At 37.7% G+C, this 25,000-nt stretch overlaps 1 protein-coding gene across 1 annotated transcript in view; it reads left to right on the forward strand.

Annotated features, from left to right (window-relative positions):
- The window catches only part of LOC106872213 (neutral alpha-glucosidase AB), a 60,124-nt gene that overhangs the window by 3,331 nt on the left and 31,793 nt on the right, over positions 1–25,000 (forward strand). The window contains exons 2-4 of the mRNA XM_014919122.3: positions 11,652–11,765; positions 14,345–14,587; positions 22,495–22,662. Coding sequence (XP_014774608.1) covers positions 11,652–11,765; positions 14,345–14,587; positions 22,495–22,662 — 525 coding nt within the window. The remainder of the gene's footprint in view (positions 1–11,651; positions 11,766–14,344; positions 14,588–22,494; positions 22,663–25,000) is intronic.

The following is a 25,000-nucleotide window of genomic DNA, read 5'->3' on the forward strand; positions in this document are numbered from 1 at the left end:
ATACTATTCCTGTCACCAACACTTCACTCTTTCCAAACAAGGTAATATTGTCCCATGACAAATATGGAGGATATTGGAAATGAATGACATTCATTTACCATAGTTGCATAATGTTAAGACAAGGAGACTCAAACATGTTTGTAATCATGTACCTTCTCTACAACAAAACACCTGTACCTGTTTCTCTCTATCCTACTTTAACCTCTGGAATAAAGCCACATCCTCAGTCTACACCCCTTGAGTTGAGGGATCTTGTGAGGTGCTTGGTGACTGCACAAGTGACAGTACCACGTAAAAAGCACCCTGTAAAGTGATTGGTGTGAGAAAGGAGATCTAGCTGCGGAAACCATACCAAAGCAGACACTGGATCTTGTCACAGTCCTCTGGCTCAACAGCACTTGGCAACCCATACCAGCATGGAAGATGGATACTAAATGATGATATCTCTCTCTCTCATATCTATCTGTGTGTGTGTGTATATATATATATATATATATATATATGTATATTGCCAGTACCGCCTGACTGGTCCTCGTGCCGGTAGCATGTAAAAGCACCCATTACACTCTCTGAGTTGTTGGCATTAGGAAGGGCATCCAGCTGTAGAAACTCTGCCAGATCAGATTGGAGCCTGGTGCAGCCATCTGGTTTGCCAATCCTCAGTCAAATCGTCCTACCCATGCTAGCATGGAAGGCGGACGTTAAATGATGATGATATGAGACACTTTTTTCAGCTTGTTTGCCAAATCTACTCCTAAGCTTTTTGTTGGTACAAGGCTACAATAGCAGACACTTTAAGGTTCCATGCAGGGGGATTGAACCTGAAACTATGTGGTTGGGAAACAAACTTAACCACACAGCCATACCTGCCATCAAATATTGCAACTGTGACCATGACCATTTATTCTAGGCATAGTGTATTTCTGAAAAAAGAAGTGATTTAGGAGGGTTTCGCAGTAATTCTAGCATCGATCACTGATAAAGCTTTTCCAATGTTTTCTTTTTATCTACCTCAGTCAGTTCAGTTCACTTGACTATTTAGTATCTGTTTTTGGTCTGGTTATGTAAAACGGCCATGCTTCTGTCATTTCAGTTCCTTTACTAGAAGAAACCTCTTTTAGTAAGAGCCAGTGATAGAAACTCTGAGTTTGATCAGCTGCAAGTAGCAGTGAACCCCATGTTTCCCTTAAAGAAAAGATCATGTAATCCTAGATGAATTGTGACTAAACATACGATGGGGTAGTCATTAGTGGAGCACTTTTTTGGCAGTATATCTACTGATTCAGGTTTGATTGAACCACTAGACATTTCACTTTCCAGTTTTCACATTCACCCGAATGTTTTTTTTTTTTTTGAGGGGGGGGGTTCAATATAAAAATGTCTTATATACTAAGATATAATTTAGCCTCATGCCTGCCATATATGAGCAGATCTGATTTAATTAAAAGTATTCCAATCTTACTCAGCTTTCATTTAGACAGTGTATCTAGGAATACATTAATCCAATGTACATTTTAAAAAATAACAACGACCATTAACATGGACAGTTAATGCGCTAGAAATAGATCACATCTTGTGTCTATTAAGACCTAAATTGTTCTCAACATTTTAAAAAATGTACCTTAATCCCCTGAGATTGTAGATAATATTTCTGAATCTCTTTGATTCTTTAGATGTGCTGGCCTCCTGATAATTATTCGATATTAATTAATATATGACTAATTACCAGATTTTATAATAATTAATCCAATGTATGTATTTTCTTTGTTTGATGAGCTGAGGGCATGATTTGAGGGAGAATCAAGCTGCTATGTCTAAAAACTTGAGTAACTGTTTAGAATCCTCATTGTATTATTTCCTTAACTGATTTGTGTTTACAGAAGAGTTGCTAAGTTCTGTTCTATTGGTTGGTTACTTTAATATTGATTTTGTCTTAAAAGTTTCAGTCACAAGTAGGGGAAAGAATGTGTTCAAATGTGACATGTGTATCTTAGAAATTCATAGATGATCTCCTACATTACTACTTGGATTTCATACCTGTAAGGTTCACACAAGATTGAATAGTTGAAGCAATATTTGCACCAGACCAGCTAAGCTAATTCTCAATCTACCTTTCAGTAACATCAGGTAGCATTGATAAAGTCACTCCATACTCCAATGTCATCATCAAGAATAATTCCATTTGGACAGCTTTCACATGCTTGAAAATCCAAGGTCTATCTATTCAAGGAGACGGCTATCAGATTTAATAAGCATGGTGGAATAATTGTCCTTTAATGACTACAGACCTGCACTAGCTAGGTGGTTTCCCTTACCCCATAGCAGTCCAGTCCCCAGTATTTCTGATTTGCCATGAGACTACAAGTAGCTGAGGCACAATATACTCTGTTGTGTATGGAGTATTTTGTAAATGTATTTGTTCTTTTGGCATGAATTGGATGAAGACTTATGAAGCAAAATCTGTAGCCACAGCTATGCATGTATCTTTTCTTTCTCTCTGTATGCATGCGCAGGAGTGGCTGTGTGGTAAGTAGCTTGCTTACCAACCACATGGTCCCAGGTTCAGTCCCACTGCGGGGCACCTTGGGCAAGCGTCTTCTACTATAGCCTTGGGCCAACCAAAGCCTTGTGAGTGGATTTGGTAGACAGAAACTGGAAGAAGCCCATCATATATATATATATATATATATATATATATATATATGTGTGTGTGTGTATGTTTGTTTCTGTTTTGTCCCCTAGCATCACTTGACAACCAATGCTGGTGTGTTTATGTCCCTGCAACTTAGCAGTTTGGCAAAAGAGACAGATAGAATAAGTACTAGGCTTAAAAAGAATAAGCTCTGGGGTGGATTTGCTCGACTATAAAGGCAGTGCTCCAGCATGGCCGCAGTCAAATGACTGAAACCAGTAAAAGTACAGTATGCACACACACACACACACACTCACTCTCATTCTGAATATGTATGTCTTGGATCTGATGAACACCTCAAAGGAGACAGAATCATGGCTGACACCAAATGCAATGAAGGTCCACAGAAACTGAAGCATTGGCAAGTGGTTTCATCAGGAGACTAACGCAATTCATTGTCAAAGATTGAAACAGATGGAGATCCCTTGTCTGTGCTTGATGCTCAACATGCAAATCAAAAGTTGACTTTGCCTTTTATCGTTTCAGGGTCATTGAAATAAGTATCAGTCGAGCACTGGGGTTGGTATGATTCACTTCTGCCCTTCACTGATATTACTGCTCTTGTCCCCAGATTTGAAACCAATATTCACTATAGCCATATTAGAGTTCTGCTTTCGTGGATACATTTTATTTTGGCATTGGTACTAAAGAGGACCCTGGGAAAAAACTCCAGTTGTCTTCTGTTTCCTCTGTCCATTATTTCAGTTCTTAACCCAGACCATTTTATAGAATGCCACCTATTACAGAAAGATTGTCTCTGACAAAACTTCCTTTAACTCTACCGTGTTGTTTTTGTTCCTCCCTTTCTTGATGTGTATAATATCTTGATTATGAAAAAAGAAAAACATTTCTTTGGTAGCCAACCTTTGCAAAACTGTGATCATATTTAGCTATATTGTGATGGTAGCTGAGCCTGTATTGTGAAGTTGGTTGGTGTGGCTGGCAGTGGAATAGATAGGACCAGAAATAGGTTGGCAGGTATCTTGCAGAGATAAACTTTGAACTGGGGGAGTTAAAAGTAAAAAAAAAAAATATCATTAACATCATTGGAACTCCTCTATATTAATGGTAATCATCATCATCGTTTAACCTCCACTTTCCATGCTAGCATGAGTTGGACGATTTGGCTGGGGACTGGCGAACCGGATGGCTACACCAGACTGCAATCTGATCTGGCAGACTTTCTACAGCTGGATGCCCTTCCTAACACCAACCACTCCAAGAGTGTATGGGTGCTTTTTACATGCCACCAGCACGAAGGCTAGTCCAGCAGTACTGGTAACAGCCACACTCAAATGGTGTTTTTTATGTGCCACCTGCACAGGAGTCAGTCCAAAAATATATATTTATACCTAGGATGGACTTCCACACATTTCATATATCAAACTTCACTCATAAGTCTTAAATTAACCCAAGTTCTGACGCTGATTTCAGCAAACACTGTTTTGCAAAGCTAACCATTTAAAATCTTAACCAATAAGCAATTCTAAGAATATAGCCTTGAGTTGAATCTGAACCAATATTTTAGATAACATCAGCTGATTAAGTAGCTAATGGAAGTCTCACTTGTCTTTTGATATTTTGTTTTCTAAATGTCTGGGATGAGTTTATGACACGTCCTCATTGAATGTCCATCCTGACATGAACTGGACATGTCCACAAGCATGGTCATTTGAGCCTGATGATTACATTGAGCTCCAATTTCTCCTTTTGTTTATTTTGTGTGGTTTAATGCTAACCGTGGAAGCGCAATGGCCCAGTGGTTAGGGCAGCGGACTCGCGGTCATAGGATCGTGGTTTCGATTCCCAGACCGGGCGTTGTGAGTGTTTATTGAGCGAAAACACCTAAAGCTCCACGAGGCTCTAGCAGGGGATGGTGGCAAACCCTGCTGTACTCTTTCACCACAACTTTCTCTCACTCTTTCTTCCTGTTTCTGTTGTGCCTGTAATTCAAAGGGTCAGCCTTGTCACGCTGAATATCCCCGAGAACTATGTTAAGGGTACACGTGTCTGTGGAGTGCTCAGCCATTTGCACGTTAATTTCACGAGTAGGCTGTTCTGTTGATCGGATCAACTGGAACCCTCATCGTCGTAACCGATGGAGTGCCAACAACAACAATGCTAACCACTTTACAGAGTGTACTTGGTGCCCCCTTTTTTGTTTTTGTGGAACCTAACAAATTGTGCAAGAACCCTTGACAGAGTGGGAGAGTGGACAGTAATAAAGGAGGTGGCTTTGTGCCAGGTGTTGAGAAGTTCATTGTGAACAATAAGATTCGCTTCAGAAGAGCAGAAACATTTTAGTCTATACATCTTGACATACGGGACCAGATTTTAAACTAGGGATCTTTATTTCTAAACTAGTGTTAATAAAAACCTAAGAGTTTCAAACTTGGATCGGCCCACTTCTGTCTACCTACAAATGTAGGAATGAGACCTATTGAGAATTGGACATTTAGTATTTAGCTTAAAATTTAAATAGAAAAAGAAATTATATCATCAGACTGAAGTCTGCAAGAGATTTAAGATATTTGCTGTGTATTTTAAGGTGAAAATGAAGTAGGGGTGTATTTACTCAATGGCCATTGAGTGTTACAATTCTCCACTTGCAACTTGAAGGGGAAAAATAAAAACCCCTGCCTTTTCTCTACTCAGAGCTTTAAAACTTTCTTTATATTCCCTGTTAATCAATTTAGACAAACAGCTGTTATTTCCCATTATGCATCATAAATAACATTTTAAAGAAAAGTGTGTGTGTGTGCGTGTGTGTGTGTGTGATGACCACTCACTGTCCCTCTTATTTATCTTTTTACCCCTCTCACTCACTTTAGTAGTCTCCTTCCACCCCCACCCCCTCTCTGTACTAGTCTCTTTCCCACTTTCTAGCACTGATAGTCTCTTGCTGCCTTGTCTCTCTTATCTCTCTCTCTCTCTCTCTCTCTTATCTCTCTCTCTCTCTCTCTCTCTTATCTCTCTCTCTCTCTCTCTCTCTCTCTCTCATCCCTCTCTCTCTTATCACTCTCTCTCTCTCTTGCTCTTATCACTCTGTCTCATCTCTCTCGTTCTTGTCTCTCTCTCTCTCTTGTCCCTCTCCCCCTCTCTCTTTCTATCTCTCGCTCTCTCTTGTCCCCCCTCTCTCTTGTCCCCCCTCTCTCTCGTCCCCCCTCTCTCTCGTCCCCCCTCTCTCTCGTCCCTCTCTCACTCTCTCTCTCTCGCTCGCTCTCTCTTGTCTCTCCTCTGTCTCTCGCCTCTCGCTCCTTCTCTCCTCTCCTCATCACTATGTCCCCCTCCCAATCTCCTAATCATTAGCCTATCTCTTAAACACTAATCAAAGATGATATTTTGTATAATCTTAATTGAAAGTTTCATATTTCACATATTATGAATACATCATCTCCACTTCAATCAAAATCTGACCTCAATTTTAATCCTATTCTAATTCTGTCAATTGATTTAATCTCAGTTTTCCTTTAGTCTTGTTTTTGTTATGCTTCAGCTAACCCCACTTTCAAAGCCATCGCTTGAGCATTTTTATTTTTATCGTCTAAAGTATGGGAGATCTTGGACTCTGTTCTCTTGTCATTCTCCTTTATCTCTGTATAGTCTGTCGTGGTTTGAGGAAGTTGGACGGGTGGGTGATGGTTATCAGTCCTGGCTTCACACACACACATATAATTATATTGAATTTGAAATTATTTAAAACAGACAAACTAGACAATCAACTGCATCTAATAACTAGGGACCTATCCAACTGTCATGATAAGCCATGCATGTCATTAACCCTTTCAATACCAATCCGGCTGAAACCAGCTCTGGTTCTATAGTACAAATGTCTTGTTTTCATACGTTTTCAATTAGAATCTTCCGCCAAACCTTAGTCACAATTTATGTTCTTAACACTAGCTGAATGATAACTAAGTTATTTTACTAAATTCTTTGTTATATTTAAAATAATTGAAAGAAACACAGAGCATCTCAACAGAAATATGGTAACAAGAGTTAATATTAAAAAAAAAAAACCCAACTAATTCTGAAATGAATTAAATACCATTGATTGCTCATTAGTTTCACCACGCCCATCTTCTCATATGTCACTGGATGGGTTTCCCTCTCTCTCCTCTTTCCCTTCCCCTTCTCTCTCCTTCCTCCTGCTCCCCCACTCCCCACTTCCTTGTCTTTTTCTTTTCCCCATTTATTTTACCTTGTTTTTATTTTTCTATTCTGTGTAAATCAGAAAAAGAAAGCTTCATTACTTTTGTCATAAGAAATGACTAAAAGAAATTAGCACCAAGATGTGCTTAGCTTTTTACATATATACTTTTTACATATTACTGTTCTGTTAGTTCCAGTTGTACCATCACCCCTTCAATGTATTAAGGGCTATATTAGCTCATTTTAGATGGGCGTGATTTAAGGGAGACCTTATTAATAAGTACTGCTTGGAGGTTCTCTTCGAGCCTCTCTTCATCATCCTCCTCCTTTAATGTCTGTTGTCCATGCTGGTATGGGTTGGACGGTTTGATGAGGGCTGGCACGCTGGAAGGCTGCACCAGGCTCCATTCTGATTTGGCATGACTTCTACTGTTGGATACCCTTCCTAACGCCAACCACTCCAAGAGTGACATACCATTTGCGTGATACTGATATCTGCCGCGACTGTGATTTTACTTGGCTTCATGGATCTCCTTTTGTTTCTAAGTATTTTATATTTTGGAAAGACAATTCTTGTCTCACTAAGTTTTTCTTACTGGATTGGCTGAAGCAGTTATGAATTATGAATTAATTATACATTTTCTTTGGGAGTTCATTAATGTGATTGTAGTATTTTTAGAATGACTCTATACGGTAGGTGTAAGAGATCAGATCTGGTTGGGCCAGATATGGTTGGCTCAAATACTGAAGGGTTGATGAGCATTTACATCATAGTTACTGCAAAAACCTTAAGAAGCTTAGCATGAATTCTTCTGATTTCATTTAATCAATAATTAAATTCTTTGCAACAACTGTATATTTGAAAAATTGTCTTCAGGTTTTAACAGTTGTCATTTGATTTTTAATATCTTTGAACATTTCAACAAACTTAAATTCTAAGTGCTTCATTGATTCAAGAGTAAAATTGATTTAATAAGACAAAAAAGGAGAAAAAGAGAAATTGACAAGCTGTTGTTTTCATAGCTTCTTAAAATGTTTATCTACCATCCCCTAAGTATTGATCAGTTAAGGAAATTCAAAACCTACCTTGATCTGGAATTTATTGTATACTTAATGCTTAAGAATATAGAAATCTGTTATGGATTAAATATTGGTTTTGTTTCTTTAGATGAAGCATTGACTGTTGCTGAAAATTTGATGCCTGCTAATATATTCTTCATCCTTTTTTTATTTTCAACAGACACAGAAATCGGGGAAAATAAAACTGTAGATTAATTTTCAGTTTCAGTGTCCTCATCGTTATGTCCATATTGTCATAGATTGGATGGTTCGACCTGAACTGATGAGTCAGAGAGCTGCACTGAACTTGTTTGTCTGCTTTGGCAGTGTTTCTGTGGCTAAGTGCTCTTCCTGACACCAGCCACTTTGCAGAGTGTATTGAGTGCTTTTTCTGGCTCCAGCACTAGTGACATCACTAAGTAACTCGCAGGATGAGACCCCACTCAACTGAGTGGTGGATTGCATAACTGGCTTTGTCCTGAGTGTTAATAGGTGAAAGTATGATGGAGGGACAGGAATAGGTGTCTTTCTAGTTTTCAGATGTAGCCAGTGCTTCTGACGTGGAACTTTTCATATTTCACACCAAAAATGTTTCGTAATATTTCCACAGTGAATTCCTTGCTTTCTCTCTCTTATCGATCTTCTATCAGCATTTTTAGTTAAAATGGCAAACACTGACATTTCCTTTTTAATTATCATAAACATTGGTTTCGAATATGCTCTGAGGATTATTTCCTGTCTCCCTTCGTGTGGAATTCTTTATAAAAATGTCTCCAACATAAATTGTTATTTACAGTAGAAGGTTATTCTGGATTTTCTAGGTCTTTCAGCTGAAGCATTTTCTTCCAAGAATAAACCAGCTCTTTTACTCTCTTTGAAGTGTATTTCTTTACCATTCTCATAGTTCTTTTAAATTTTCTTAGATTTTCATTGAAGAATACTTGAGATTCATTCTGACTTGAAGAACATTTCATGCATCTCTCACTGATTCCATTTTAAACAATCCTTACCACATAGATAAACTTATCTGCTGTTTCTATTTTAAATAATCATCCATACCCTTTCACCTGTCTCTGTGCTGCTTTTATTTCACATTGTCTCTGGCTATAATTTTCGACTGCCTCTTTTTCCACTCATTCCAAGTTTTGCATTTATCAATGAGAACATCTGTTGCAGTATTCTGCTGTGTTACCAGCTGCTTTATTTGGCTTCTGTAACCATGAGGCTGGTAGGTGGTTTGTAGTATGTTGATATTGAGAAATGCTCTGATGTTCTTCACTAGTTTTGTTTCCCCCACTTCTTTTCTATCCATCTAAACACTGCAACCATCAGCCTCTCCATTCCCTTGTAGGTAAGGGTTTTTCTTTTCTTCAGGAATTAACTTCATAAATATTTATTTCATAGTCGGAACAAAATGTTAGTGGCTTAAGAGAGTAAAACACTAAACACTTATTAATCCTTTTGGCACCAACCTGCCCAAAACTGCTCCTGGTTCTATGGTACAAACTTCATAAACGGTGTGACTGAAATTAAAACTTTCCACATGATTCAACAGAGGAAGATTGCCACATGAAGGCAGTAGGGCTTGCATAATAGGGACAAGGGATATAATGGGACCAAGCACTTGAGCAGCCGTTGTCCTGGAGGGAACTCTGGAATACTGGTCAGAGAAGATTGTTCTTTCTTGTCAACCCTAAACAACCTTAAAATATAGAGTAAAGAGGACCTATCCTGCAAGCACTATTAATTCTACCATGAAGGGAAACCATTGGGCCGGCGGATTTCCAAGATATAGCCCCCCCCCCCCCCCCAAATCATCACAGATCCTTCTCCAACAGTTGGAAGAACACAGTCTAGGTCAAATGCTTCTTTTGGCTGTCTCCACATATATACTCAGCCAGTGGTTAGAAATAAGGTAAATGATGACTCATCCAAGAAAATAGCATTCTTCCACTGCTCTAAGGACCAATTCTGTAGGTTTTTACTCCACTCTAAATGCTCATGTCTTTCTGGCTCTACCTCTTCCACGGGTTCCTTCCGCAGTTAGTGTGGCACTTCCTCGCACAGCTATCCTCATTCATATGTAATACATGACCATACCAGTGCAGTCGTCTCTTTTGCACACCACATCTGATGCTTTTTATTCCCAACTTTTCTCTCAGGGCGCTTACACTCTGTTGTGTATGCACACTGACATTACACATCCAGCAGATCATACTACCTTCATTTCTTTCAATCCAACACCTGTCCTCAGCAGTCACACCCCATGTTTCACTGCCATGTAGCATGGCAGTTTGCGCACATGCATCATACAGTCTACCTTTCATCCTGAGCGAGAAGTCCTTAGTTGCCAGCAGAGGTAGGAGCTCCCTGAACTTTGCCTAGGCTATTCTTATTCTAGCCACTACACTCTCAGAGCAACCACCTCCGCTACAGACTTGGTCACCTAGGTAGCAGAAACTATCAATTACTTCTAGTTTTCCCCCCTGGCATGTGATAAAATCTGTTTTCTGTACATCTTCAGTGTTTATTTCCCTTGTGTATCTGCCACACACAAAAACTATCTTCCCAGTTAACCTTCCTTTGTTATTGCTGTGCCTTTTATGTGTCCATAGCTTACATTGGGTACATCGTATGGAGTTTCTACCCACACCTTGATCTACAGATCAAGTGGGGCCATCTACGTGTGTGTGTGTGTGTGTGTGTGTGTTATATAAATAAACGCAACTGTTTATTAACAAATAAATTCACAAACATGTATTTCTGTTCTCTCTGACATTTTCTGAGGCCATCTGTGGTCCTTTATTCAATTGTTGGGATTGTATTTATTGATAAAATTTAAAATGTAAGCGTTTCTTATCTCTTTGTTGTAGTATGTTTTTTTTTTTATACCCCTACCTCCTTGCTTGGTCTTATAATTTGATAAGCGGCACATGGCTATCATTGAAGAGTGTTGTCAGTTAAGATTTGATTGGAAATGTTTAAGTTAACATTAGCTTCATCTTTTTGTTTGATCTCTATATAACAAATTATATTTAGTACCATTGTTGTTTAGCTGTAACCTTTCCATATAAGTTGAGTTTGTAACCCAGATTTCACTTCTTCACAAAAGCCAGTTCAGAATTCATTTCTGCTATTTTAATTCTATGGAGAAATAAACACCTGAATGTTCTTTCTCCCTTTCCTTTATAAATGTGTCGCTTTATAAAATAGGTTTTATGTTATTTGTATCAAGTATAACTGGAATATAAAAGCATTGACCTTAACAAACTCATTTACTTATAAGATTGTCTAATTCTAAATTTACGTTATTGATCCTTTTAACAATGTCTTGCTAACTCGTGTGTCGAATTCAAAAATTAAAACTGGAAAAATAGTCCAGGATCCTTGTCCGGTACCTGATGGATCCCAATGGTAGTCTTGGAATGTGAAGGTGGCTATAGAAAATTAAAATTTAGTAACAGTAATAAATAGTTTATCCTTATCTAATACCAGCCAAAGTTAACGAATTCACTATTCAAATTTGATATATAAAAGCTGTAGTAGTCTTCTCAACTTTCCACATTTTATTACATATTGATTTTAGAAGGTGGTGAGGTGGCAGCCAAAGTGACTCTGGAAGAGTGAAAAGATAAAATTGACCTGGGGGGGAAAAAAATTGAAATTTTAATAGTTTTTATTGTTATAAATCAACGTTGTTTTGGGTTATTTGTTGAAATTTATAAGTTTTTTTTCTTTTCTTTTCCAGGTCAACTATGGCCCAACATTGGCATGTTGTTCTTTATTGTATATGTTTAATATACAGCGTGGTAGCTGTTAGTAGAGAAAATTTCAAAACCTGTGAGCAAAGTGGCTTTTGCAAGTGAGTCATAAGTTTTAATAAAAAATATTGTTTTAACCCATTTGATACCATTTGAACCTGCTTTGAAGCTACCCTTGGTTCTATGATATAAACTTGCTTTTTTTTATAAAAAAAAAAGATTTGAATGAAAGCCTTCCATCAGAATTTCATGTTAATTTATCTTAAAAAAAAAAATTAATAATGAGTTATTTTACTAAATTCTTCATTAGTTTCAAAGTTAATTGAAACGAAGGCAGTGCATTTCAAGAGCTATGGTAAGAAAAGGGTTAACATCCACTTTTTCCATGTTTGTATGAGTTGGATTGGTATTAAGGCAGATTTTATAAGGACCATTGCCCTTGTCACTAACCCTCACTTGTTTCCAAGCAAGGTAACATTTTCTCATGGCCAGACCAGTTTCCCACACAAGACAAAGGTGGGTGGAACCCTTCATGTACATGATAGTAATTCTTGTTTACAACCATCATGTGATGTCAAGGCAAGTGTACTCATCTGCCTACACACATTGTTTATAAATCTTGGGTCATCCCATAAATAATGTTTTTTTTTTTTTTTTTTTTTTTTTTTTTCAAAATTAAGATAATTGAAGTTCTTTTTTAATCTAAAATATACTCTCCTTCATTTTCTACAATGCTCTTCCGTCTATCTGGTAGACTTTCCAGGCCCCTCTTCCAGAATTCCCTTGTCCATGATGAAAAATACTCCTCCAGTACTGTTCTGACTTCATCTACAGAATTCATATTTTTTCCCATCCAAATGATTTTGAAAACTGGAATAAATGATAATCAGATGGGGCAATGTCCGGTGAATATGGTGGGTGGGGCATTGTTTCCCATTCAAACTGCTCCAGCCTTTGGAATGTCATCCTTGCTGTATGTGGCTGATCATTATCCTGATGGAAGAACACCTTTCCTCTTGAAATAAAGATGGTTGTTTTTCTTCTAGCGCTGACTTACGCCACTCAGGCTGCTCGCAGTAGATCTCCTTTGTTATCATTTGGTTTGGGTTCATATCCCACCAAACAGACAACTCTACGTGAGTGAAGACCTTTTTTAGCTTGGGGTGCCAGTGTCTCTCCTTTCCCTAGTTCCTGTCTTCAACCCTTCACATTATTATAGAGAACCCATTTTTCGTCACCAGTCACTATTCGGTCCAAAAAAAAGGTTCATTCATGAGACATGACAACAAAGAAGAGTGCACATTCATTCTCTCCATGCAGTTAGACTTGGAGAGTTTGTGAGGAACCCATTGACCCAATTTGCTGACTTTTCTGATGGCACACAGGTGTTGGTGAATGGTTGAATGACTAAATTCAAGCTTCTCTGCTACTTCCTCAACAATTACAATGGGATTTTGTTCCACCAGGGTTTGCAGGATGTCCTCGTCAAGCTCCACAGATCTTCCAGGATGAGGCTCGTCTTCTAGGTTGTAGTTTCCAGCTCAGAATTTCTGGAACCACCGCTGACACTGGCTTACGCTTATTGTCCGATCCCCATATACTGCATTAATATTGCTCGCACTTTCCGTTGCGTTGTTGCCTTTATTGAACTCATAATGCAAAATATGCGGAATATGTTCCTTTGTCACTTCCATTGTAGCTTTGCAAAAATAACTGTTAAAATCAAACTGCACTCTTCAAAGCTTGCACTAAGAATAAGTACGAGGTAAAATTGCTACCCGCTTTTATAGCAAATTGATGCAGGTAGTTTATCCCATCCCACTTCAACTTTTAGTTTATGCAATTGAAAAAGCTGCATTATTTGTGGGATGGCCCAATATATACTTGTATGTATGACAGGTTCTTTCAGTTTCCATCTACCCTATCCACACATAAGCCTTTGGTTGGCCTGATGCTGTTGTAGAAGCCACATTTTACAAGGTGCTATGCAGTGGAACTGAAACTGAACCCAAGGTCACATGGTTGGGAATCGAGCTTCTTAGCCACACTGTCACACCTGGACTATCAACTATACCTGCTTGAGTACACATGCATGCATGTGCACACATATATGCACGTATTTTCCATCTACTAGATTTCATTTACAAGTCTTTGTTTGATCAAACTCATGATACAATAAAGAAAAAAATTTCTTCAAAATGGTACTCTGGAATCGAATGTAGAATTATGATTGTGAAGAATTTAACCACCCAGTCATATCTAATTCTTTATTGCCCACAAGGGGCTAAATATAGAGGGGGAAAACAAGGACAGACAAATAGACTAAGTCGATTACGTCGACCCCAGTGTGTAACTGGTACTTTTTTAATCGACCTTGAAAGGATAAAAGGCAAAGTCAACCTCGGTGGAATTTGAACTCAGAACGTAACAGCAGACGGAATACTGCTAAGCATTCTGCCTGGCGTGCTAATGATTCTGCCAGCTCACCGCCTTCGTCACACAGTCGTATCTGCTTCGATTGTGTCAACTCTGCCCCCATTGTCTGAGCTGATAGAGTTGATTGTCCTATATTAATGCCTATTGATATCCAATTGTTTTTTTTTTTTTTTTTTATTTTATCGAAACTGAAACTTTTGTACATTTCCTCTTTGTTATATACTTTTATAAATTTCATTTCCAGGCGCCAAAGAGCAGTGGAAGCTGGTCATTCCTCATACGCTGTACTGCTGGATTCTTTGGATTTAAAACCTTCAAGTATAACTTTGCAACTTGTTAACAGAAAAAACAATGTACGCTTTAAACTTGAGCTCTATGCTCTGGCACATAATATGGCTCGCATAAAATTAAACGAGTTCTCCCCATTAAAATCTCGATATGAAATTCCTATTGGAGATACTTTAATAAAGGAACCAGTTTTGCAGAAGTAAGTTGAATTATTTATTATTATGTTAATTGGTTTTTGATTTTTTTTTTCTTTCTCTTCTCGAGGAGTGTATTATTAAATTCAAGTTTGCTTCTCCATATAATTAAAATTTTTTTTACTCAGTCTTTCTTACCAATTTTTTTCCTTTTTATGGATCTAATAGTCCGTAATAACATCAGGGATTTAATTCTGATTTTAGCAGCATCAAGCAGGTAAAATATATGCCAACATCTGAAACTATTTAACCAGACACATTTTTCTCTTTGTTTTCTTTTCTCATTCCTTTCTGTTGAAGAGCATGGGCTTGAAACATCAAAGACTTTTCCATTTTTACTATCACTATTTCTGCTTGTCTGTGTTCTAGTGTTGTGTTTTGTTTTCTTCTGCCAATTGAATAGTGAACACAAGTTTATGCTGTCAAGGAGTGTTGCTCACACATCCTGGAGCAGTGGTCTCACATATACAGTCATCATATCATTTGTCCATTTTTTCCATACAAGCAAGAATTAGATAAGTCTTTCATTACCTGCCACACAACAGACAGCAACTCAAACATGTCAAGTGTGTTGCATATCATGTTTTTGGTATGTTGTTATAGTTGATTCCCTTATGACCAATCATTTTACAGCATGGACTGAGTGCATTTTATTCTGCCACTGTCACTAGAGATGGTTAGGTGTTTTTTCCATACCACCAGCACAGGTGGTTAGAGTTAGTTTTTTTATTGCTGGATGTCATTCCTATGTCAAAGCAGACCCTGGAGAACAGTGCAGTGTTTGGATCAGTTTGATCTATCAAACAATTGAACCCATGTTAGCCTGGAACATGGGTGTTAAATGATGAAGAACATTCGAGTACAGCTGAAATGTTTGTCTTAGAAAGGAATTGGCTTCATTCAGGTTACCAAAATAGGATCATTTAAACTGACCTCTGTAAGATATCTCAATATGTATGGTTTGTCTTCCACCCTGTTCTAATATTTGTTTATACGAAGTTAGACAGGGCCATTAACATTTCATTCTCTTCCAAATAGATGTTGTGCAAAACTAGTTTATGAACCCTTAAACATCCAAACATTTGGCTGAAGATTTGGGAAGTTGTTTGGCTGCAGATAAATACTGATTATTCACACCTATTATATTATTCCAGCTGTGGTTATTTTGTTTTTACATCAGGAATAATGTATGCATGACCACATTATCCATTATTTTTTTCTAAAAGTGTGACTTGAGGAAGATTTGGTTTCTACTTCTTGCAGATCAAGTGACTTTGTGCAATAGCTTTATGGATAAAGTATAGCATTGCTGTTTTATGGTTTGTGAGCTTACATCTACTGCAGCCAACTCATTATGTTTGTGAACACACACTCACACTTTCTCTTCCTCTCTCTCGTTGTTCCAATTCACGTAGTTGTCTGAAATTACTACCAGATTTCCTTGGCATATGTCAATGTATTATTATTTATCCATTCTGACATTCCTTTGATCATGTCTGAACAAGCAAATGACTCCTTTCATCAAATAAATGCATGAGAAATTTTTTTTTTTTTTTTTTTTTTTTTTTTTTTTCTGTTAACCTGTTTATCAATGAAATGTTCAAAAGCGAAGATTGTTCCTTTACGAAATATTTATTAATTGTGATGTTTAAAAGCATTTCAGTGTTTCTTCATTATAAATGTTGGGCGATCATTCATATGCGAGCTATCTGAAGTGTTTCATGTTTTCAGTTTTTGTTGAGATGTGTTATTGTTTCTAGGTTAAAATACTCTGTTTTTTAAATTTATTTTTCCTTTCTATTGTTTATGGTCTCTGCTAACATGGCTCACTGTATTCTGAACTCTTTAAATAGTCTAATGACCATAGAATTAAACAAAATGCTTATCTCTCTCTACCTTAACAGAACCTAACCAGTATACAGAAAGTTGTTTCTATAACATTTTATTGTTCAATATCCCCCCCCCCCCTCTCTCTCTTTCTCCTCTTCCTTCTTGTCTTTTTAAACGACATTCTTTAATGTTCTAGTTGGAATCATTTCATTCATGCTGGTAATGCTATTGAGAAAAAATTACGAGTGTTGCAACTTTATTTCTCTTATGGAACATCTTCATATTTTCAAAACATCCAGTTGCTCTTTTTTTTTTTTTTTTTTTTTATACCTGTTTCAGTCATTAGACTATGGCCATGCTGGGGCATACCTTGAATTTTTAATCGAATGACTTTACCCTGGTTCTTTTTTTTTCTTTAAGCCAGGTACTTATTCTATTGGTTCCTCTTGCCAAACTGCTAAGTTATGGGGACATAAACAAACCAACACTGGTTGTCAAGCAGTGGTGGGAGACACAAACATAGATGTGTGTATGTATGACAGACAGAGGCTATAGTAGACACTTGCCTTACGTGCCACGCAGTGGGACTGAACCCAAATCCATGTAGTTGGGAAGTAAACTCCTTGCCACACCTGCTCCTGGTTATATTTGAAAGGAAATAATTCCATTTTCTGAATAAAATAAAAAGTCCTGCAGCAACCAATTATAGAACTGAAACAGAATCCTTAGATTGACTTCAAGTATCAGGGCATGGATTGTGAATCCATGTACAACCTTAAATTGTTAGTATTGTTTAATGTCATTTTTAAAAATTTCCCTAACCAGAATAATACGATAGAGAAAGTTCAGAGAGCTTTTACCTCTTCTGGCTGCCAAAAGTCTCTTTCCCCAAGTGAAAGGAAGATTCTATGATGGATGTGTATGACTACCAATGCTACATGGCAGCGAGATGTGGGCCTTGAATGCAGTGGACATGTGAAGACTAGAAAGAAATGAACCTGTTATTCTCCATTGGATGTCCAATGTCAGTGTACATATGCAACAGTGCGCTAGTGTATTGAGAGAAGCATTGGGCATAAGAGGAATTAGATGCAGTGTGCAAGAGAAGACTGCACTGGTTTGGTCATGTGATGCTTGTGAATGAGGAAAATTGCATAAAGAAGTGCTGATTGCTTAACCCTTTCGATATTAACCGGGCTGAAACTGCCTCTGGCTCTCTAGTATAAATGTCTTGTTTCCATAAGTTTTGAATTAAATTCTTCCACCAAACCTTAGTCACAATTTATGTTCCTAACACTAGCTTAGTGATAACTAAATTATTTTACTAAATTCTTTGTTGTATTTAAAATTAATTGAAAGAAACACACAGCATCTCAACAGAAATATGGTAACAAAAGTGTTAAAGTACATGGGACCAATAAAGACTAATCTCAAAATGCTGAGTCTCATGAAGAAGGTGACAAAAGACCAAGATATCTGGTGACCTGCCCACCACCACAGAATTGATATCCTGAAACCATTGTAATGCATGTCCATGAAGGGTTCTGCCCCGTCCACCACCTCCTCCCATCCACATCATCCCCGAACACCCATCACTTCCGCTATCACCTGAGGGCGGAAGAGACCCATACTACACTCCTGGCTTTATCAGTTACCTTTACTCCCGCCCCAGTTACCTTTCCCCCCTACCTACTGTCTCCAATCACCTCCTTTCTGTCCCTCCTCTGCCCTCCACCATCAACTCCTCACCTACCTGCTTCCACCCTCAATGCCCTCACAAATCTACTGCAAACCCTGACCTCAAGTCACTCCTATACTTCTCTACAGTCACCTCATCCTGTCCACTTGCCCAAGCCTCCATATCACTTCACCTATTCTCACCACCCCCAGTGTCCCCTAAGGGCATGCCTTGACACATCTCTGCCATCATCACTTCCTCTATCACTCTCTTTATCTCACTCTTCCTCTCCTTTGTTTTCCAACTGGGGTATTCATGTTTCTACTCAACAGCAAGACACCTATATCTATACCCCCTTGTACCTTAAATCTCTCAAAGCCACATCCCCTAAAACTACTCCCTGATCTCCCAGTTGAGAGATTTGTCTTGCAAGGTACTTGGTGACTCTGCTGAGAGTACCAAGTGCACTTTTTACATAGCACCAACAAAGTGGTTGGCATTAGGAAAGGCATCCAACTGTAGAAACCATACCAAAGCAGACAACAGAACCTGATACAGCTCCTGGCCTTACCAGCATAGAAAACATGTTAAATGATGATGGGATATTAATTTACTTTCAAAAGTTACTGACAGTACACTATCATTTTATCCATCTAGTAGAATTATCTCTTCTACTTTGTGATATTATAAACCTTTGTCGTCGTCTTTCTGGTGACCATCCTCAAAGTTGAGCTCATTATAGTTCAGGTTGATGTAAATTTTAACACCATCTACCATCTCACTACATGGTCGCTCAATTTGCTAGAAATTTTTCCCTCAGATCACACCATACCATCTTAAAAACCAAGAATGATTTAGACAATTTAACTCCAAGCCACTAACAGATCAGAATCAACTCTATTCTATACAGCTCCTGCAAATTAGCTTGTGTTACAAGCCTTATACAAACTGCAGAAAAATTCCTCTTAGCTTTCAAGAGTCTGTATTTTCTGTCAGATGGCGTCTACTGTTAATGAGGCTCTAAACCCAAGACATAAACATGTTATGTTTACAAATGATCTACTTAAATGAGTAGAAGGAGAGTGAAGAGGTTTTAATTTCAAGAATTTATATCATAGAGAAGAAGAAACTGCTCCGAAAGCCTTTTGCAGTGCTTCATAGATTAATGGTGGTTGAGGAAAAAATAGTAACTAATTGGTTATGGTGGTAGGAAGTCTTCGATGAAGGTTGTCCTCAAACTGGAAAATGTGAATCTTTACCACAGGGTAGACTCTGTTAAAGGCACTCCTCATGGGCCAATTGGCGAGATTAAGATAAATGGGGAATTTAACCCTTTTGGTATTAATCCACCTGAGACCGTCCCTGCATCTATGAAACTGTTTTAGTTTTGATGGAAAGTTAATTTCCATCAAAACATTTTGTGTTAATTTCTTTTCCAAACACCAATTTAATGACAGTTATTTTACTAAATTCTTCACTACTTCTAAAATTAATTGAAACAAGGATAGCATATTTCAACAGAAATATGGTAACAAAAGGTTAAAACACTCTGGTATAGTCAAGGATGACAAACTGATAGGTTGATGAACATAGTATTTTTAGTGGTTTGAAGAATTAAGAATCACATTGTTGATATGTGGTTGCATTAAACATGTTTATGAAAATGTTTATTGCATTCCTGTTGTTGATATTTACTTTCATAGTGAAATACTTTTGAAGTAGGTTGTGTCTAAATATCAACAATTATTTTTAGACTTCATTTAAATAGAATTTCAGTGAAAAATTTATGACCTTGTGTTTTTGAAGAACCTTACTCATTAGTGTGGCTGAAAGATGTTGAGGATATTTTCTGTTTTTTTAGAAGTGTTTTATCGGTACCACTGTGGGCTTCCAATTTCCTAAGATAGAAGGATTTTAAAATTAGTTTCCATGTATGATTTTTTCATTTGATCTAGAAAAATTTGTGTCCATCTTTTTACTTTTTTAATTTTATTTCACACTAAATTTTACCAAACATTCTTTAATCTCCTGCACCTCTTAAAACATATGAGAAAATTGTGATTATACAAATATAGATAATTTATAGATTTATTTGATGTTTGTTTAAGTCAACATCTTGCAGACAAATCAGTCTTTCCAGCTGTGACCATCCCATTATTTTATATCAAGATTAATATTGTACAATGCATTCATCTTAACATAGTAAGGTGTGGTACATTGGAGATTTGACTGCTGATTGCAACAAATCAAGTCACCATAAACAAGCTTCATTGTTGGCTTGTTGCTATAGATTTCATTTTGAATCCTAATTATCTTCCTAATTTTCAACATAGCATGTAGTCTTCATTAACAAGAGTTTACATTTAACATCAACTTTTCTCTCTTCCTGCCATTCCGTTCTTAGATTTCTGACTCGTTATTGTTTCCTCTCTAATGAATATCTTGGCCCTTTCTTTGTCTATAGCTTCCCTTCAGCTTCTTAATAAACTCCACATTTGAATTAACTTTTTTTTATTATGGCTGATGGATGTAGAGAATCAGTTGAGCGTCAGACAAAATACTTAGTGGTATTAGGTTAAGTCCCTTTTACATCCAAAACCATATTGTCTTTCATCTTACCACAATTACAAGAATACATGTTCGTTGATAATATAAGTACTAAGGGTTGATGGAATCCACTAAACCCTAGAGGGTGGTGCTCCAGCTTGACCACAATCCAATGACTGAAACCTAGGAAAAGAATAATCTGTTTCCAGTGGTTTATCTCTCCTTAACATATTTTTGGCTGAATTAGATTTATTTTACATTATTTATTTTTTTATGCATGAGAGGGTGGAGTAAATGTGTGCTTATTTTAGTTAAGGCCATGCTGGATCACTGCCTTTAAAGAAGAAAGAGTGAGAAAGACACTCATTGGCAACATCTTGAGTGAATGTTTACCCAAGAAGTTGTCATAAATATGTTCATAAAACTTGAATATTTTGTGGTTTCCTAGATACTGCATAATAGAAGACATATCTTGATTTTGGATCTGTAATTTTTTTGGGGAAAAACTTTTTATTGTTACCAGACCTTCATCCTCACAATTTAGCAAGCTCGTGCTAAATGCCTATCATCAAAATTGGCAAGCAAACCAGCAGAACACTCATGCTTGTTGGTGGTGGTGGTTTGTTGCTCTTCCATTTAACTATCCTATGATTCTCAACTAGCATCGTAGAAGATGCTTGATAATTTTCAAAGGTTTTATTCTTTTACAAAAGAGTATCTTCCATTCCATGAGTTTCTGACTGTATTGAGAAGTGAGGACAATTCCCTTGAGAATGTCTGACTGTAGATATTTTCCAAGGCCATTCTAGAAGTTATTCCTATCATGTTAATTCTGATTCCCCTGTTTAAATCCACCATGGCTATCTGGCAGAAATTTGCATGGATCTGTCCTACATGGCCAAATGTCTTGCTTCCAGTTCTATGGGATGTTGTGCAGTTCTGTAAGGTGTACCTTGGTTAACCTCAGTAATCTTTGTGGAAACAATATTTCTTCACAATATGTCAGCTGAATCCTTGTGCTGTTTGATTATAGGCCCCAGGATCATTGTATTGTTAACTGGCTGTCGAGCATCTTATAACCAAGTTACAAATGTTCTTCTCAGATAACACCAAGAGATCATTTACTGATAGTGGCCTTCAACTTTATAAGTTTTTTCTGGAGCTATTTTGAACTTGTCGGCATCTTTCTGACTTGATGCAGATCTTGATGATGGCTTGTTGGTGGTTCTGACCAGTTGGTGCCATCCGAGAACTTAAGATTTGGTTACCTACACATTTTAGCCTGTATGTGTTGTCTTACTTCTGGTTATATAGTTTCTGAAATGCATAACCCTTTAAACTGACTATATTCACATCAAATATTTTCCCTGTTCATTTTGTGCTCAAACTCTGGATAAGTCCTTCAACTATAGGAATGCATTGCAGCAGCTCTGACTTGTCTGAATCTACCATGGATGAGACAAATGCATTGATAGTGAGTTACATCATCATCATCATCGTTTAATATTGGGCTTTCATGCTAGCATGGGTCAAATGATAAGAATAGGTTTAAGGTTATGAGACTTGGAGAAGCTCAGTTTGCTGACGAGCTGCATTTCACAACAAAGTCAACACCACCCATGTTATTCTCTACTATACTGTAGAAAAACAGTGCCCCAGTATGGCCACAATCCAGTGACTGGAACAGTAAATAAGATACTCTCTTTAAGAGACCTTGCATTTTATAATTCAACATTCGGTTAACTTTTGCAAGTGATGGTATATTATGCTGTATAGGGAAAATGTTGAATCGTGTGTGCTCAGCATTTTTTTTTTTTTTTTTTTTTGTAATTAATCTTTATCTTTTGTTTATTTCAGCCTGAAATTAGTATCTAAAGACAAAAATAGTTTAATTCTATCGTTTGAAACAAATCATGTAGTCATCACAGCCGAACCATTCCGGATTGACTTTCTCACAAATGACCATCCTGTTTTAAGCATTAACAGCCAAGGTTTATTTAAGTTTGAACATTTACGACAAAAACAGTGAGTAAATAAGCTTATTTAATTTTTGTTTTCCAAGAATTTTTTTGAATTTTTTTTTTTTTTTAGCTAATCTGAGATGGCGTTTTGCATCACAAGTTATGATTGTTGATTACAATATGCACATGTTTTCATACTCACTTTACTTTTTAATGCTTATTATATTCTACTATCACTGCAAAGCTGGTGGAATAGTTTGTGACTAGGTTATAGATGTACCAACACTTGTTGACGTCTAATATTGTACTTGTAAGAAAATAAAACAGTTTATGCAAGTGTGTTTAAAAACTACTCTGACTCTATCCTGTAATTTTCTTGATGCTTAGTCCTAACATTTATACTTGGTGCTCTTAACCCCTTGCTTTCCTCCTAAAAGTCAGCCGATGACAGTACTGCCCGATTGGCACTCGTGCCAGTGGAATGTTAAAAGCACATCGGAGCATGATCGTTGCCAGGGCTGCGGATTGACTCCCGTGCTGGTGGCACATAAAAGGCACCATTCAAGCATAATCGTTGCCAGTGTTGACTTACCATCGCATGTGACAGTGGCACGTGAAAAACACCATTCGAGCCTGGTCATTGCCATTGCCACTGGACTGGCTCCCGTGCAGGTAGCACGTAAAAAGCATCTTTTGATCGTGGTCATTGCCAGAGCCACCTGACTGGCCCTCGTGCCGGTGGCATGTAAAAGCACCCACTACACTCTCGGAGTGGTTGGCATTAGGAAGGGCATCCAGCTGTAGAAACTTTGCCAGATCAGATTGGAGCATGGTGCAGCCTTCTGGCTCGCCAGTCCTCAGTCAAAGGTTTATTTCCCTACTATTAAAGGTAAGATTAAGGAAACTAGAGTGAACTAGTGTTACCTGTGGTTTCACCCCAAACCAGCTATGATCACCCAGACTAGTTTTTCAGGCAGAATCTCTGATTACATTGTCTAATGTGTCGGTTCCTTTTTTAAAATTTCTTCTATCGGGTCAACTAATTACGAAGAGGCTGCTTCGTTAGCACTGTCTTGATTGGCTGCTTTAGTTGGTCAGTTTAAATGTGTTAACTTCTTTAAATTTGTTGAGTTAACTTCATGTTAAGTTGGACTTTAACAGCTTAGAATTTAAAACTCAGTAGAGTAGCTCAGAAAGCCAGGTGAGTGATATTGGTTGTTAGTATCAGGTAGAAATAATTAAAAGTTGATTGAAACTAATTAGAAACTGGAAGTGATTTATAACTTGGTTCTCATTTGGATCAAAGTTTGAGTGACTGACACGTGATTGCTACCATAACTTGCCCTCCTTGTCTGATGCAATCCTCATCCTTTTAGTTTACTTCTATATTTAGCAGTGTTAGTATTTCTATCATAGCTCAAGCTTACATGAAGGTTTGAACTCGGGACTGCTGGGTTGATGAAATGCAGTTTACATTATTGCACAACTTCTGTTTACTGTGGTGGACCATTCCACCCACATGTAGTACTATGCTCATCAACAGTTTTGGTTTGTTCCAGCATAATATGATGCAAACTGCTGACCATCTCGGATGGTTGTCACTTTTCCTATTGGTTCTATTTATTTGGATCTCCTTTTTATACTGGGAGAAGTACGTTCTATTAGTGGCATGTGCATGTGTATGCTAATTGGCTTTCTGTTTTGATCTGGAAAAGTATCACTTATCTAACAGTCACATGGATCTTTGTAGGCATTACTTTAATTATGAGTGAATATATCTTGTTGAAATATATAATTGAGATGATAATGATGTATGATCTTCTGAAATCTTGTGTTCATATCCACTGAAGTTTTGTCATGAACCTCAATCCCATACAAGGTGCTGTAAGGTCAGTGTTATTAGTTCATCATCATCATCATTTAATGTCCATTGTCCATACTGGCATGGGTTGGACGGTTTGACCAGGCTGGCATTCTGGAAGGCTGCACCAGACTCCAGTCTAGTGAATATCATTGAGAGAGAAGGGCATTCATTAGCAACAGCTTGAGTGACTATTAACTCCCTGAACCAGTGTTAGTCTTAATATTTGTTGTCATTGTCCCCCCCCCCCTTTCCAATAATCATCATCATCATCATTTAACGTCCGCTTTCCATGCTGGTGTGAGTTGGACGGTTTGACTGGGGTCTGGGAAGCCAGGAGGCTGCACCAGGCTCCAATCTGATCTGGCAAAGTTTCTACAGCTGGATGCCCTTCCTAATGCCAACCACTCCGTGAGTGTTGTGGGTGCTTTTTATGTGCCACCGAAATCAAATTCATAGGGTGGTCATGGCTCTTGTTTATTTATCTAATAAGTGTTGCTTTCTAGTGAGAAGAAAGCAAACCTGAGGTTTTGATAGGGGT

Source organism: Octopus bimaculoides, chromosome 6 (genome assembly GCF_046866305.1).
Source record: "Octopus bimaculoides isolate indiv1 chromosome 6, ASM4686630v1, whole genome shotgun sequence".
Lineage (NCBI taxonomy): Eukaryota > Metazoa > Mollusca > Cephalopoda > Octopoda > Octopodidae > Octopus > Octopus bimaculoides.